General features: G+C 49.9%; 1 protein-coding gene and 1 pseudogene across 1 annotated transcript; one reads left to right on the top strand and one right to left on the bottom strand.

The window, feature by feature from the left end:
• Positions 1–238: 238 nt before the first annotated feature.
• Positions 239–3,284, bottom strand: INAFM2 (InaF motif containing 2). The gene is made up of 2 exons (XM_025390593.1): positions 1,484–3,284; positions 239–559 (listed from the first exon to the last, which is right to left on the bottom strand). The coding sequence occupies exon 1, from the start codon at positions 2,905–2,907 to the stop codon at positions 2,446–2,448; it is 462 nt and encodes a 153-aa protein (XP_025246378.1). The 5' UTR covers positions 2,908–3,284; the 3' UTR covers positions 239–559; positions 1,484–2,445.
• A 10,314-nt stretch (positions 3,285–13,598) lies between these two features.
• On the top strand, positions 13,599–14,537 carry LOC112627874 (annotated as a pseudogene).
• The last annotated feature ends 2,849 nt before the right edge of the window (positions 14,538–17,386 follow it).

Below are 17,386 nucleotides of genomic sequence, written 5' to 3'. Positions count from 1 at the left end.
AGCTAGAGATCACTGTTCTTCCCACCCCAGGATTGCTTCCCAACCAAGATGGATTCTGCCACCCTTCACTAATCAATTCATTCCAGCCATCAGGCACTGAGAACAGCAGGGCAATTGTTTTTTCCTCCTCAACCTATTCATCACCATCCATCCATCCCACCTCAGACCAGTTACTCTTCCAACCTCTACTCCGTCCCCTTGAAGCACAGTTTAAGAGAAATGATCAACTTACACAGGCTTAGGCAGAGTTCTTAGGATGTATTTTTGTTCACCTGAAAAATAAAACTTTTAAAAAATATACAGGACTTTTTGAGTACAGGTATATCTTAAATGGCTGAATTATAAATAATGTCTCTGGTCATGTTCACAGCTAGGGCTGGAGCAAATGTCCCAATTCCAGTGAAGGCTTTGGAGAGTCAGGAGGCCAGCAGCTGGAACTATGAGTGGCCTCTCTAGACTCTCTGATCCATCCCAAAGAGGATTTAAACAGTCCAAAAAGCAGGGATCAGGAAGAGGACAGGGAAGTGGACTCCCAGATGTTCTATAAGTTCAAAGGATTCTTGGAATAAGAGATCAATTTACAAATTATTAAAATATAGGACTAAAAATTCACACTGTAAATATAAATTACAGGCTATTATTGAAGTTATAAAGTGGCATTTTATGTTTCTTCCCCGTCTCACACCAAAAATGTAAAGGCCTCACAGGCTTCCCAATGACTGAAGTCCTAGTCAGCTGCTAAGAAATCTGCTATAGCCAAGAGACCCTGGAGGTGTTACCAGCCTGCTGGTAGGCTGTGACAGCTCAGTTGCTATTATCGTGCCCACAACAGGACATGGCTTAAAGCAAGGCTGCTGTCCTGTAAACTTGGCTCAGAGCTAACCAGAGTATAGGCCAGAAAACTGGAGAGACAAACTGTTTCAGGACTCAGGTGGGTAAGTTGTCTTTTTTTTTAAAAAAATAGTGCATTTCCCAAAAAGGAAACACTAAGGGGTTTGATATCTCATCACTACCCACACTCAATTGCCTAAAAGCAAGTGGCAGAAGGAAATGGAATCCAAATTGACGAAGTCTAGTTCTTGCTACCCCAGAGCTACACACATGTCCACATATTTCTCTTGATGTTTCTCATCTCCTTTATACAATTACAGGCTGCATTTAAGTAGGGCTTCTCAGGAAAGGTAAAGACAGCCAATTCAACCTTCCCTTGGCTAGTCTATTAGCTGGCTCTCAAAGCACAATCCTGAGTTTCAGTGAAGCCCACCTTCCAGCCTTTCTGATTCTGTAGTATAACTCAAAACCAGAGGATGTGTGTGTGATCAAAGCTCTGGGGTCACAACAGATTTCATCCCAAATCGCAGGGCTTTGTCACTACAGGCTCAGGAAAGAGGGAAGGCAAAAGTGATTGCCGGAACAAGACAACATTTTGAGGAGCAGGAAAAAAAAAAAAAAGATAAAAACACTTGCCAGTCACTCTACTTACAAAAGCTTGCTCTTCCTAAAAGAATTCTGTGAGGGGAAGGCTAGGATTGAAGCACAGCAGCATTGCTCTTTCCCTTCCTTCCTCCCTGGCCCATATTCAGATACTGAGGGCTGCAACAAGCCTCTTTGGTGGGGGCACTAGGATGGAAAGAGGGGATGAGTACATTCCCCACCCCCCTAAATTGCTTCTACTTCTCCTAAGGCTTTCCACAGCCACGTCAACAGTCTAAGAATGCTTATACTCTTTTGTGAAAGAACGTCATAAACTTATATTTCAGAAATAGGAGGGGAACAGGAGAAAGTGAGTGATTTAAGAAGCCGTGTTTGTGCCCTTCCGGCCAGGTGTACTTCGGGGGACAGCAAATAGCCCTTGCTTGACCCCTTCAGTCAGTAGCTACCCAGGGTGTGGGAGGATATACATAGAATTCTATGTGATTATAGCTTCTAGTGCATATGTCAACAACTATATACAGGGATCTAGAAATTTAATGCATCTCTGGCCACTGCAACTAGGTTGACGTACCTGAGCTCCACTACTTTTGGTGCTCTCCTCCTTTCGAGAGCTTCAGCTTACTTAAAAAGAGCCCCTACAGCTCCATCCTTCCCCTGAGTCTTGGGGGAAAGCCCCAGTCATCCCTGCATGTAGGATACACCAGAGCGAGCAGCGCAGAAGGGTTTGGTGCCGGGATCTCCCCACCCCTCCCCCCATCCCCCTACGGCTCAGGGCCCTGGTGCAGCACGGTCCTGGGCAGCAAACCCCCATCCCCCCGGCGAATCGTGGTCCCTTGGCTGAAGATCTGGCTGCGGGCCTCCCGCTCCGGGGCCAGCCGGCGATGGTGGGAGTGTGGGGGGTGTTCACTCCCGTGGGGGTCACTCCCGCGGGCTCTCCACCCCATCCTTTTGCGAAGTCCTGCCTCTGGGCTTGGGGAGGATGGTTCCCGGCTGCCCCCTCCGCGGAGGGCTTCAACGACTCCCGGGCGCCGCCACCGCTTCCTCCTCGTCCTCGTCCGGCCCCCGAGGCCGCTCGAGCGGCCCGGCCAGGGAGCTGTCCGCAGGGGGCTCCGGAGGCGCCGGCCGCGCCGCCTGCAGTGGGGGAGCGTCGCGCGGCGCCTCGCGGCGGGACGACCCGGTGGTGTTGGGCCCCGCCGCCGCCGCCCCCGAAGTCCCAGACGGGCCGGTGGCGTTGGAGCCGCCGGGGGGCGGGCCAGCGGCTCCCCCCGAGGTCCCGGCGCCCACCGGCTGCCAGATGAGGCTGTAGTAGACGGCGAGCACGATGGCGGCCAGCGACACGGAGAGCACGTAGGCGAACACGGTGGCGAGCCGGACCCACTTCTTGTTGGTCTTGGCCGCCATCTTCGCCTTCTTGTCCCCGGTGTAGGTGGCCGGCTTGCCCCGCTCGGCCGGGGCCGCGTCGCGCTCCTTCATGGGGGGGCCCCGGCCTTTGCCCCGGTGCTCCACGGCCCCGGCTGGAGGGGGCCTGGCGGCCAGCAAGGACTGGGCAGGGGGCGGCCCGGCGCCCTCGGTTCCCGGCGGCCCCGCGTTCCGCCGCTGCTCCTCACGCTGCCCGCCCGCAGCCCGCCACCGCGTCGCTGCAGCCGCCGCCGGGGCCTGGACCAGTCACCGCCGCCAGCGCCGCCGCCGCCGCCGGCCGGTCAGCTGCTTCCCCGCCGCCGCCACAGCCACAGCCGCCACAGCCGCCCGGCTCCGCGTCCCCATCCGCCGCCACGCCGCCGCGCGCTCCGCCGCCGCCTGCCCGGCCGCCGGCCGCCTGGTCTCCAGTGGCCGCGCGGACCGCGCGCTCCGCTCCAGCCCGGCTCCCCCGCCTCGCGCGCCGGCAACAGGGGGCGGGGAGAGCGCTGCTGGGGGCTGCCTCTTAAAACGGCGACGCCGGGGTCCGGAAGTGCCGCGAGGGGAGGCGGCTGCTGCCGGGAGCCAAGAGCCCCGCCGGGACGCCCCGTTAAGAGAGAGTTAAGGGAGGCTGGCTCTTAAACGGGCGACGTCGCCGCGGCCCCTTGCGGGCTGGCGCGGCGTAGACTGGAGCTCCGGGCACTTCTTTAAAAGGGGGAACGGCGCTGTGTTAGGCGGAGTGCGGAGCTAGAACGGGGCGGTCGGAGCGCGAGCTGTCAACTCTGGCGCCTCCCGGCTCCGCCCCGAGGCTCCGAAGTGACAGGTGGAATAGCAGCCCGGGCTTCGGACCCCAGGCCTCAGTTTATCCTCTGGGAGGGGACGGTAAGAGGGAGAGGGAGGATACTACGCTCCAGCTCCCAGCTCGCGCCCCGCTCCGCGTACCCCCTGGGCGGGTCCCCCAGGCCCATTCACAGCTAAAGAACCTGGTTGACGCCAGGGGTAGGCAGGCGGCCCTGGCACCTGGAGCACGCACTGGGGCCGCAGCTGCTTGTGTTGCTTCCACCTGGTCCATGCTGGGCTTCGGAACTCTACTGAAGTCTTCCCAATTTCGTACCCCAGCCCGCCTCACCCCCCAACCCTGAGCCTCCGGGACAGAGCCACGGGACTGAGTTGTTCTCCAGACTCGCCTAACACCTTAGTCCCGAAGTTCGCAGCAGGTCGCAGGTCCCGCTTTTTGGGTCTTCCAATTCCTGGGTTTGGCCTGGATTTGGACCCAAGGGGCTACACTGAACCTTGAGGAGTTTAACTCTCAGGGATCCTACAGCGTTTTCACTCTCAGATCCCCTCCAGACCTCAAGGCTTGGGTGGTTGTCCCCTCCCCACTTTCCCATGTGAGGTTTGTCTTCTCTGGCTCCAGGCCAGGGGCCAGGCAGTGGGCTCTGTGCCTGGTCTTGGGACCCCCTAGGTGCTAACAACCCTTCATGCTCAGACTCTCCTTTGCGGCTTTACTTGTGCCCTCCCCCTCCTACCGCTCTCCTGCTCTCCCTGCCTTCTCTCCTCCCCGCTCCCTCTCTATAAGCCTTTCCAGAATTCTGGTTCCCTCCTCCTTGGATGCTACTTCCTGTGTTCCCAGAACTGGGCATGTGAACTGCCTGGGTGTCTGAATGAGTGAGGGAGACTTGCCTGGGCGTGTGTTGGGGAAGAGAACTGTGGTTCTGATGGGGTTCTGTGGGTGAACCTTCTCTCAAGTCCCTGCAAATGTGAGCCTGACCTGGCTTCTACCCTGTAGGGCAGGATCCCCTCTACCCTTCTCACTTTCCCCCCTCCTCCAGGAATCTTTGGCTTCCAGAGGACCCCCCTACACACACACACACACACACACACAAACACACGAGGAAGCCCTCCCAACACTGCTGCCTTGCCACCTCAGTAGCACAGAAGTGGCTACCAGAACTGAGTGTGCTAGTGGACTGCTGGAACCACAGGCCTCTAACCCAGTCTCAGTCTCATTCCTGATTCAGGCCCAGGTGTGAGGCTGCCACTACTAATGGCTGGTCAGATGCTATTTAAAGGAAAAAGCTGCTTTTTTACTTTTCTGAGAAATTTCAAGGATATTGGAAGTGTGGAGTGTTTATGGCCTTTTGTGGGCTGATGGGGAAGAAACAACTCACTCCTCCACCCTGCTCCTAGGTCAGCCAGGGCAGCCTGTTGACTTAAAATTCTTGAATTGTCTCTGGAGGTTGTCTCTCTTCTCTCCCCTGCTCTAGGGCTTTCCTGGCAGGACATATCATACAACTATTCCATGGTGAATTATTCTTAACGATTCCAGGTGAGGCCAATACAAAGCTTCCTTCACTCCCCTTTCCTGAATGCACTCCATATTGCTTCTCCATATTTCTGTTGCAAATTAAATGCGTTTCTTCTTGCTTGGTTCCCAGTGGAGTGGGAAAACGGCATGTCATTCTTCTGTACCAAAGAATAATATACTTGAAGCCTTTATTCAATTCCTCTCACTCTATCTTCTCTAAACCAAACAGTGCCAGATTCTTTAACCTGTCATCAATAATGTCTATTTATTATCTGGATTTACATAGTGTCTTTTACCCCAGGAACTAAGAATGCTTTCAGATATAATTGAGCCTGATCTCCCTGGTGCCTGAGCCATTAAGAAACCATTAGTGTTCTCCAGTTGCAGAAAACTAAATGGCCCCCTAGTGGCCTGAAAGTGAATATGCCTCCCCCCACTAAGAACAGGCAGGGATCAGAGAAATCAGAGAATCCAGGCAGCTTGGGGATAGAATGGGCCCAGAAGGTCATCTTTGGTGAATACCCCTGTGGACCCTAGAGCCTCCTCCACAAAATCCCTGGGGAGCACTCAGCAGCGTCAGTCCGAAGACCATCTGGGATGGTGGCATACTTATTGTTTGCTCCCTGAGGCAGCCCTTTTTGGCTTTGCAAAGTTCTGACCAATTATGACAATAACAGTGCCCTTAGAATGTGCTATAGGCATTAGACCAAGCCCTTACATTCCTTGTCTTATCTGTCTACCAATGACCTATCAGGTAGTACTGTTTATCTTCGTCTCATAGATGAAGTCCCTGCCTCAGAAAGGGCCAAGAACCTGCTCAAGGTCACATAGCCCTAATGCCAAAAGCCCTGATGGAATTCAGACCCCTGACTCCAGGGCATTAGGCTCTTGATCCCAGCTCTGCTCTGCCTCATAGGCAAAGCTAGACTTTGTCTCTTCTCTGTAGTGGATATTGGGGGTCACTACCCGGGTCACCCTCCAGAGGGAGCTGCTCATTCTTCCAGTTGTCAGGAGTGTTGGCTATGATGGCTCAGCTGCAACTGTCCCTGGGACTTGCCTTCTGACACCAAAGGAAGCTGCCGTTCTCTCCTGGCCTACAAACCCAATACATAGAGCCAGATCACAATAAAGCCCAGTCAGAGCTGTGCAGGGGCCCACGAGGGAAGAAGGCTAGACCATGAAGTCATTGTGGAAGCAGCCAGTATATACTGGCAGGATCCAGGAGCAAATGTATAGGCTAGATCAAGGTAGGGTGTGGTGCCAAACATTAAGTTGAACAAGGGAGACGTCGTTGTTATAGGAGTATTCTCCTGTGAATCAGGATGTGATATCCCAACAAGGATCCTGGGAGACAGGAGAAAGGCAATGGCTACCAGAGTGTAATGGAAATGCCAGAACTACCGCAGCAGAATGTGGAAAAAGGGTTCAAAAGCTCAGAGAAGTGGGTATATTCTATGTAAGGCCGGAAACCACTTAAGTTCTGCAGGAAGGCCCAGAGGATACTCTGGTCATCAAAGCAACAAGGAACGCACTGTTGAGAGGGGTACCAGCATCCCTGAGAAGCTGAGTTTGGACTGTCCTCTGTAAGCCATGCCTGACAGCAAGAGGCCATTCCGGAACTGGCTCCAGATAGCAGTGTGGATGATAGGATGGTGAAATCATAGAAGCTAGACAGCACAACTGTTGTAATAAGCAGCAAGTTGGAGTGGCAGTGGGGGCAGTCCTGGCCAGTAGAGGACCGTGGTTGAAGATGGTTGATAGCATAGCATCCCTGGAGCAAGCTAGCTAGGCAGCCAGTAACAGTACTGCTCAGTCTATACCAGTGATTCTCAAATGTTTTAGTTTCAGGATCCCTTTACACTCTTAAATATTGAGGTCTCTAAGCCTGATGTGGTGGCTCACACCTGTAATCCCAGCTACTTGGAAGGCTGAGGCAGAAGGATCACTTGACCCCAGGAGTTCAAGATCAGCCTGGGCAAAATAGTGAGACCTCATCTCTACAAAAAAAAAAAAAAAAAAAAAAAAGTTGAAAATTAGCTAGGCAGGTTGGCGTGTGCCTGTAGTCCCAAATACTCGAGAGGCTGAGGCAGGAGGCTCGCTTGATCTTAGGAGTTTGAGACTGCACTAAGCCATGATCATGCTACTGCACTCCAGTCTGGGTGACAGAGTGAGACCTAGTCTCTAAATATATATATATATGTATGTATATATGAGAGAGAGAGGTATCTAAAGGAATTTTATTTATGTGGGTTTTAGCTATTTTAATTTGACAGAAATAAGACCAAGGGTTTTGCAAAATATTTATTAATTTATCTAAAGAATAATAAACCCCACTACATGTTAACATAGATATATTATTCATTTATTTATTTATTTTCCAAGACGGAGTCTCACTCTGTTGCCTAGGCTGGAGTGCAGTGGCACAATCTTGGCTCAGTGCAACCTCCGCTTCCCAGGTTCAAGCAGTTCTCCCGCCTCAGCCTCCTGAGTAGCTGGGATTACAGGCACATGCCACCACACCCGGTTAATTTTTGTATTTTTAGTAGAGACAGGGTTTCACCATGTTGGGCAGGCTGGTCTCGAACTCCTGACCTTGTGATCCACCCACCTCGGCCTCCCAAAATGCTGACATTACAGGCGTAAGCCACTGCACCTGGCCAGATAATATATTTTTATGACAAAAAATAGTGAAAAGAGTGGCTTTGGCTTTGTAAATTTGCAGATCTCTGGAATGTGGCTTTATACTGTAGAAGACAACTGGATCCTTATAACCACTTTTTTTTTTTTTTTTTTTTGAGACAGACTCTCACTTTGTCACCAGGCTGGAGTATAAGTGGTGTGATTTCAGTTCACTGCAACCTGCACTTCCCAGGTTTAAGCAGTTCTCCCACCTCTGCCTCCCAAGTAGCTTGGGACTTCAGGTGCACACCACCATGCCTGGCTAATTTTTGTATTTTTTTGTAGAGACAGGGTTTTGCCATTTTGCCCAGACTGGTCTCAAACTCCTGAGCTCAAGTGATCCACCTGCCTTGGCCTCCCAAAATGCTGGGATTACAGGCATGAGCCAACATGCCTGGCATCTCGTACCTGCATCTACATTTAATCTGCTGGCAATTTGTTGTTATGGTTAAAATATATGAAGAAAATCCAGCCTCATATAGACGTGTAGTTGGAAAAGAGAGGAGCATTTTAACAGCCTTTTCAGATAATTGTGGCTGTTTTTCTTTGATACTACACCAAAACCCAACAAGCAGTATTTTCTTAAATGGTAGTTGAAATGTAGACTATAAAACTATATCAGTGAACTTTTTTTGTATTCAATTACCTTAAAGTCCACTGATCTAACTTGCCCTTTGAATGGCACTTTTACCCCTGCATGATTTTATAATATCCCGCTTTGGTCATTTGGAAACTATTGGTTCACTGAATTAAACATATCTTTGCAATATTGATACCTTTCATTATATAATAGAAAAAAATCACATTTGATAATATTACAAAAAGTTTAAGTATTAGGAATCTAGGAAGCTCATGATAGTACATACATGCTTTCTAAAATTCTAGTTTTTACTTGAAAACTCAAATTTTGTAATTGGTAACAAACACTATCAGTTATTTTTTCTCAAAGTGACAGGCTCACTTGGTTCAAATGTGAGAAAACATCTGCCAAGTAACCAAGTCTGCATAGCCATGGTTTTCCAGTTCTTCTTTCAAGTAAAACTGGTGTTCCATGAAAAAAGTGGCTAGTTGAGCTCCCAACTCAATCGCAAAAGTGCTTTTCCCCAAGAAAACCGTTATACTTCCATATGCAGTAGAGTACTTTTCATTTAATCACATGGAATATTAAAAAGACATCTATTTAAGGATCATAACTTCATACAATTTAACAATTGTTATTGTTTTGTTAAAGATACTCTAAAGTAAAATGACTTTCTCTCTTCCTTTTTTTTTTCCTTTTCTTTCCTCTTGCTTTCTGCAATGAACTACTAGTTCAGTTTGGTGTCACTGCCTTGGTTGTTTAAGATGCCAGAGGTAGGCTGGGCGCGGTGGCTCAAGCCTGTAATCCTAGCACTTTGGGAGGCCGAGACGGGCGGATCACGAGGTCAGGAGATCAAGACCATCCTGGCTAACACGGTGAAACCCCGTCTCTACTAAAAAATACAAAAAACTAGCTGGGCAAGGTGGCGGGCGCCTGTAGTCCCAGCTACTCGGGAGGCTGAGGCAGGAGAATGGCGTAAACCCAGGAGGCGGAGCTTGTAGTGAGCTGAGATCCGGCCACCGCACCCCAGCCTGGGTGACAGATTTAGCACCTTCAGTGCAAATGTCAACACAGTTAAAAAGGTAAATAACATGTTAGTATTATTATGAAAGGAATTTTGACCTTGTGAAACCCCTGAAGTGATCTCAGGGACCCCAAGGGGTCTGGAGACCACACACTGAGAATCGCTGAGCTATACAATTAAAATAAATCAAGGATGAAAGACCAGGAGGTTGATGGCAGCTGCTCCAATAAAAAGTCACAATATCTTGTTTGGTTTCCAGTCCTGATTCACTTTTCAGTTCAGGTTCCCAGGAGAAAGGTTTCTGCAATACTATAGCAATACAGTAATGATTTCCCCACTACTTCCCCAAAGGGAACTATGCCGTTTGCCTGGGTAACTGTACACTGGGGAGAGTAGAATAGTCAAACACTTTAAGGTCTGCTGGATGCAGTGTCTGCATTGACATTGATACCTGACTGGGAACTGAATCATCAGCATGGCCCCTGGTAGAGCGGCCTGAGGTGAAAATGTCTATAGGCTCATGAGCTGTAGGCAAATGGCTTGACTAGTTGGTTCGAGGGCTAGAAAGAGAAATACTGGAAGATTGGGAAGAAGAAGGTCTTGGGAAGACACATGTGGCTATATCTATTTGAGTGAGCACCAAAGTGTGAATATCTTTATTTTTTATTTTTTGAGACAGGATCTTGCTCTGTTGCCCAGGCTGGAGTGCAGTGGTGCGATCATGGCTCACTGCAGCCTCGACCTCTGGGGCTCAAGCGATCTCCTACCTCAGCCCCTGGAGTAGCTGGGACCACAGGCACACACCACCACATCAGGCTCATTTGTGTGTGTGTGTAGAGATAGGCCTCACTATTGAAGATCTTTATATTGCATGTTAATACTCATCAGAGAGCACCTGCCACCGGGGAGACTGCATAACCAAGTACATAGAATGATGTGGAATTGATGTCAGCTTGCCTCTGTCATTGACCACCCCATGCTGGCACAATGGGCACATGAATAAAGTGGCCATGGTGGCATAGATGGAGGTGACACATGTGTCACCTGTGTGTGGTGGCAGGGGTGGCTTAACAGAATGGGCTCCCACTCACCAAGGCCAATCTAGCTATTGTCACTGCTAAAAGTCCAACCTGCCAGCAACTGATACCAGCCACGCAGTACCAAGCTGGCTACCTTGGACCTGTTCCACTCCAGAAGGGTGAGGGACTGATCTTGACCTGAATTGCCATATATTCTGGATATGGATTTGTCTTTTCTGCTCAAAGGCCACTCTCTGGGGGCTAAAAGAGTGTTTGATTCACTGACATGGGATCTCACATACCATTGCAGAAGACCAAGAGTCCCACTTTAAGGACAGAATGGGCACATGATCATGGGATGTTTTAGGCCTATTACATACTTAACGACCCAGAAGCTGAATAGAGCTGACAGAGTGATAGAACAGCCTTTACAAGCACAGCTGAAATACCATGTTAGAGATGATGGGACACCGTGCTCCAGGATGAGGTATGCATCCTAATCAATAACTATCATATATGGTGCTATGTCTTAACGTGTAGAATAGAGGTTTAGGAAACTAGCGGTAGAAGTAGGAATGACTCCATTTACCATCACCCCCAGTGACCTTTCTGGAGGAATTTGTGGCTCCCGTTCCTGCAGTTCCAAGCTCTCCGGGTTCAGAGAATCTGGTTCCCAGAATGGGAACACTTCCACCAGGGACAGAACAAGAACCCCATAAACTTAAGTATGGCTGCTTTCTGTTCGTCAGGCTCTTTGTGCCCAGAAACCAGCAGGAAAGAAGAGGAGTCACTTCCTGGAAGGGGCAATTGACCCCGATCCTTTGGAAGCGATAGGGCTGCTGTTACATAAGGGAGTCAGGAAAGAATATGTTTGGCGCCCAGGTGATCCACTGGGGTGTCTGTTGGTATGCCCAATTTTGGTGGAAGGTGGGCACATCAGCAGCATGGTCTGAAGGCCATGGTGATTGGTGATTGGTTACCCCAACAGGCAAGCCACCTAGACCAGCAGAGGTGCAAGTTGACGGTAAAAAGAATCTAGAATGAGTGACAGAGAAGGGGAATGATGAATATCAGTTGTGTCACCAAGACTAGTTGCAGTAGTGGGGGCTATAGTTTCTCCATTTAATTCTTGTAAGTTTCCCAGAATCCTGGAGGAGCTATTCCCAGGTAGAGTGAACTTACCACATAAATCAAGTAGGTCTGGGCTATGCATGGGGGTACTGTCTAGGTTGCTGTGGTGCACCTCCCAGATACTGCCTTTAGGACCAAGGAGCTTATCCCCAAAGTTGCCAGAAGTGTTGGCTGCCAATGGCTCACACATGAGTCTCTCCCTTGGCATTTCCTTCAGCTGCCAAAGGGAGCTGTCTTGCTGGACTTCACAACCCTTCCCTAGGGGTCATCTGCCAAGTCAATGTGGAATTCAAAGGTACAGCCCTCTTATCTGAGTTGGGGCTAACTCTAAGGGGCCAGCTCAACCCCAGGGCTTCCTGTGGAAGCATTCTGTGTTGTGACTGCATTGTTCACCAATTTCTTCCTCTGGCTTGATTCTGATTCTTTCACTACTCCAGAGATGTCATCTCTGCAAGCACCCCCAATAAACTTCCTACAAGCAAATCTCTATCTTGGCATGTTTCCTGAGAAACCTGACCTAAGACAGTCTCCTAAGATTCTAACTTTAAAATATATATTTAAAAAAATTTTTTTTCCAGACAGTCTCACTTTGTCACTTAGCCTGGAGTGCAGTGGCATGATCTCGGCTCACTGCAACCTCTGCCTCCCGGGTTCAAGCAATTCTCCTGCCTCAGCCTCCTGAGTAGCTGGGACTATAGGCATGTGCCACTGCGCCTGGCTAATTTTTGTATTTTTAGTAGAGATGGGGTTTCGCCATGTTGGCCGGGCGAGTCTTGAGCTCCTGGCAAGTGATCTGCCCACCTCAGCCTCCCAAAGTGCTGAGATTACAGGCGTGAGCCACCACACCTGACCTAGATTCTGACTTTTGGGACCCCAGAGGACAAGTCTCATCCATGTGAAGTTGGGCCTCCTGGCCACCTGTGTCTTCTATAAAGTAGTTCCCTTCAGAGTGTTGCCTGCATCCTGCAGCCTGGCTGCTTTCCACCAAATATCCTTCAACTTATGACCTTCCCTGCAACAAAGCAACCTAAACTGAATTCCTCAAGTATTTTGGGTGTGGTCTGTTGTGCTGACCATGAGAATGGGCCGGAGTGTTCCTTGGTTCAAAAGCCCTGGGTGCATCTTGGAACGAGCGGGGATACTCTTTAGAGACAAACAGCAGTGACTCATGCCTATAATCCCAACACTTTGGGAGGCCAAGGCATGAGGATTGCTTGAGCCCATGGGCTTGAGACCAGCCTGGGCAACAGAGTGAAACCCATCTCTAAAAAAAAAAAAAAAAAAAAATGCAAACTCCTCACCTTCCTTTCCCTCCCTCAACTCATCCCAGATCATGATTCAGAGGGTCTTGGTACAGCAAGGAATATGCAGTGTTACCAGAGCTTTGCAGGTGGTTCTGGTGTGATATCAAGATGGAGAACCACCGGGCTCAGTACCCGACTTCAGTTCAACAGCCTGAGTCTGTCCGTTTTTATTGGCAGCTCTGTCATTTGACTGAGATGGAGCTGGCTGTCAGCGAAAACCCTCAGTTTTATTCACACATGCTTCTGCTAAGCTGCCACTTCCCCACCCTGTCCTTGTACAGTCGGTGTCTTGGCACCAAGCCCAGATCTCTCAGTTAAGCCCTGTTCATTTCACCTTGTGAGGTTTAGGCCATCGCTGTAGAGGGTTAGGATGTTTTTGGATCCTGAGTCTGTCTCCCAACATATTCCTGTCCTCACTGACTCCTTGCTATTCACAAAGTTGAGGGGCTTGTTTTCTGTGGCTTTGCCCAGGTCTTGATAAAAAGGTGGATCAGATGCCAAGTTTAGTGGTACATGCCCGTAATCCTAGCTACTGGAGAGGGTGAGGTGGGAGGATTGCTTGAGCCCAGGAGTTCAAGACGAGCCTGGGCGACAGGATGAGATCCCATCTTACATGTTTTTGTTTTGTTTTGTTTTGTTTTGTTTTTAAAGCTCTCTCTCTGCGTCCTTGTGAAAATGATCTTGTCTTTAAACCCTGCGTGGCAATCCTTGATGCACCGCCGTGATGCCCAGGGAAGACAGGGCAACCTGGAAGTCCAACTACTTCTTTAAGATCATCCAGCTTTTGGATGATTATCCGAAATGTTTCATTGTGGGAACAGCAATGTGGGCTCCAAGCAGATGCAGCGGATCCGCATGTCCCTCCGAGAGAAAGCCGTGGTGCTGATGGACAAGAACGCCCTGATGCGCACGGCCATCTGAGGGCACCTGGAAGACAACCCAGCTCTGGAGTAACTGTTGCCTCATATCTGGGGGAATGTGGGCTTTGCGTTTACCAAGGAGGACCTCACTGAAATCAGGGATATGTTGCTGGCTAGTAAGGTGCCAGCTGCCACCTGTGCTCATCCCATTGCCCCATGTGAAGTCACTGTGCCAGCCCAGAACACTGGTCTGGGGCCTGAGAAGACCTCCTTTTTCCAGGCTTTAGTAATCACCACTAAAATCTCCAAGGGGCACCATTGAAATCCTGAGTGATGTGCAGCTGATCAAGACTGGAGACAAAGTGGGAACCACGCTGCTGAACACGCCGAACCTCTCTCCCTTCTCCTTTGGGCTGGTCAACCAGCAGGTGTCTGACAGTGGCAGCATCTACAACCCTGAAGTGCTTGACATCACAGAGGAAACTGCATTCTTGCTTCCTGGAGGGTGTCCGCGACGTTGCCAGTGTCTGTCTGCAGATTGGCTACCCACCTGTTGCATCAGTGCCCCATTCTATCATCAGTGGGTACAAACGAGTCCTGGCTCTGTCTGTGGAGACTGATTACACCTTCCTACTTGCTGGAAAGGTCAAGGCCTTCTTGGCTGATCCATCTGCTTTTGTGGCTATTGCCTCTGTGGCTGCCACCACCACAGCTGCTCCTGCTACTGTAGCCCCAGTGAGGTTGAAGCCAAGGAAGAGTTGGAGGAGCTGGATGAGGATGTGGGATTTGGTCTCTTTGACTAATCATCAAAAAGCAACCAACTCAGCCAGCTTTATTTGCAAAACAAGGAAATAAAGGCTTAAATTCTTCAAAAAAAATAAAAAAATAAAAAAGAAAGGTTGGACCAGGACAGGAGTAAGAACAGAGGCAATTGGCCAATACTGATGACATTCCCTATATGCAATGCACCGTGCCCACCCAGAGAAGGACATCACACTTACTAAAACTGCCCCATTTCACAGACAGATTGACAGAGGCAGAAGAGTGATTGTGCCCAAGAATCTTACACTGGGGTGAGAGCTAAGCCTCTCCTGACACCTACAGCTCTCATCTCTAGGTTTGTCATCTCTCAGAGGAAAGGCAGGAGAGAAAACTGACAAGATTGGACCTTCTGAGTGGAAAGAGATTTTTAGAGCTGGAAGGAGTCTTAGAAATGACCAGAAGTTTGACAGATTCAAGAGCTCAGGTAACTTGCTAAGATCACAGAACAAATCTTTGCTCCAGTGGGGACTAAGCTCTGGGTTTCTTGAAGATGGACACAGGTAAATTTGATCCAAAATGGCACTTCAAAGAGAAACATACACGGACTGATAGCGTTCCACCTTTATTTATTTATTTTTTTTTGAGATGGAGTCTCATTCTGTCTCCCAGGCTGGAGGCAATAGCATGAACTCGGCTTACTGCAACCTCCACCTCCTGGTTCAAGCAATTCTCATGCCTTAGCCACCTGAGTAGTTGGGATTACAGGCATGCGCCGCCGTGCCTGGCTAATATTTGTGTTTTTGGTAGAGACAGGGTTTCACCATGATGGTCAGGCTGATCTCAAACTCCTGACCTCATGATCTGCCCGCCTTGGCCTCCCAAAGTGCTGGGATTACAGGCGTGAGCCACCACGCCGTTTGTTTTCCACTTCTAAGTCCCAGATGGTTCCTCCTGGGGTTCTAGAGGGGCTTGGAATGGGTGGACAAGCAACATCTTCCTCCCGAGCATCTACAGGAGCCTTGATTGCCTCTCTCCTCCCCGAGGGATCAGTGTTGGCCACACGACCTTGCCCATGCCTCCGCTTCTGCTTAGCTCTCAGTACGCAGAGGGTGGCTGGAGCTGGGGCCACAGATGGACGTACAGCTGGGCAGCTCAGCACTCTCCTCTGTGCCTTATCAGCTGGGGGGCTGTGGTGGCATGAAGCTGGTGGGAGGCTGGCACTTGCCCAGGATTCTCGGAGCCCTTGTGCTCATCACTTCATGAGTTCAGGCTGCGTGGGGACAGCTTGCTTCAAGTCCACAGTCAGGCGCAACCCTAACTCAGTCTGCCCTGCAAAGGCGGGCCCAGCCCCTGATCCACATGAACTGCCGGAAGAAAAATCCAAAGGGAAAGTCAGTGAAGACATTTGTGGAAAGAACTGTGGAAGAAGGAATAAGAACCTACCATTTTTCCTGCCAGTGTCTGCTAATAAGTAATAATGAAATAACAATGATAACTCATAATGATAATGATAGTATTATTGAGCTCTTGCATAGGCACTGTATTAAGTACCATTCATTATATTATTTAATCCTTGCAACATCCCCATGAGGCATTATTATCCCCATTTTACAGGTGAGAAGGTTGAGGCCCAGGAAAGTTAAGTATCACAAGATAAACCAGCTAGTAAGTGGCTGGGTTCCTAGAGTGGTGAGTGTGGCTCCCTTTGCCAGACTGGGAAACAGATACCAGAAGAGCCATCCTCCCTCCAAAAGACAGCCAGCCCTTGGCCAAGATGGACAACAGGGTTCCATGCTCCTGAAACCCCTGCACACATCCTGACCTCCTGCAAAGCTAGCTCCAAAAATGCAGAAAATCCAGGCAGTCAGGAGAGCTGCTAGCTTTGCAGGACTGCTTCAAAAGTCGTGGCATCAGATAAGAAACTGACCTAGTCTGATTCTCGCATTTGGCTGGTAGCTGTGGTACCTGAAGGTCTGAGTTCAACTTCTGCCACTAAACTTCTCTGATGAGCAAACTGGGAAACCAATGCATGGGGTTCCCACATAGCACTGGCAAGTGAACAAATGAACTTGGGACATATGTGCTGGGGTCCAGGTCACAAGCATGCCCCTTGTGGGAGGGAGCACTTGATTGAATATAAGTTCTTACCACGTTCTATGGCCCAAGGCTCCCACCTGCCAATCTCTCCGGCATAGGTGTTCCCGTGGGTCACAAATGACAGACCCACCAGCAACTTCCAGGACATGCATACTTTGAGTGCACCCAGCAGGGGGCATCCTTGCCCTTCCACTGCCCGCCCTGGGGGTAAGACTGGCCCACTGCAGGCGGTGCCCTCTACCCAGCTCAGCCCAGGAGCCCAAGGCCACATTTCCCAAATGGGGCATTCATGTAACTTCCCTGATTTTCTCTACTAATATTTACATAACATTTTTCTTTGTCAACACACATTTTACAACCTAAATGTATTTTTTAAAAGAAAAAAGCCCTCTTTGATGAAGATTTTTGGCTCTCCTGACTGCCTGGATTTTCTGCATTTTTGGAGCTAGCTTTGCAGGAGGTCAGGATGTGTACGGGAGAGTACAGGCCGCCACTGAAGCTACAACTGGGGTCCCAAGAACAGTGAAGGCAGTGTCATCACTGAGTAAAGATAGTCAAGGCTTTTTGTTCTGTGGATTTGGAGCTGGAGATGGAAAGGAAGAGTGAGGAGCCCTGAAATCCTGCAATGAGGAGAGAAGCCTGTCCCTTTCCTCCTCATGCTGAGGGGGAGGAATGGATGGGTCTCTCCAGGCCCAAAGTGGAGAGGGGGCTGATGGCTACAGGACAGATGAAAGGGAGGGACTTCGGTGCCGGGACCAGGGTAGCGGCAGGTGACAGGTGCGGGGGCTTTGGG

The sequence above is a fragment of the Theropithecus gelada genome, chromosome 7a (assembly GCF_003255815.1).
Source record: "Theropithecus gelada isolate Dixy chromosome 7a, Tgel_1.0, whole genome shotgun sequence".
Taxonomy (NCBI): domain Eukaryota; kingdom Metazoa; phylum Chordata; class Mammalia; order Primates; family Cercopithecidae; genus Theropithecus; species Theropithecus gelada.
The sequence above is the reverse complement of the archived record's forward strand: the minus strand, read 5'-3'. Positions and strand labels throughout refer to the sequence as shown.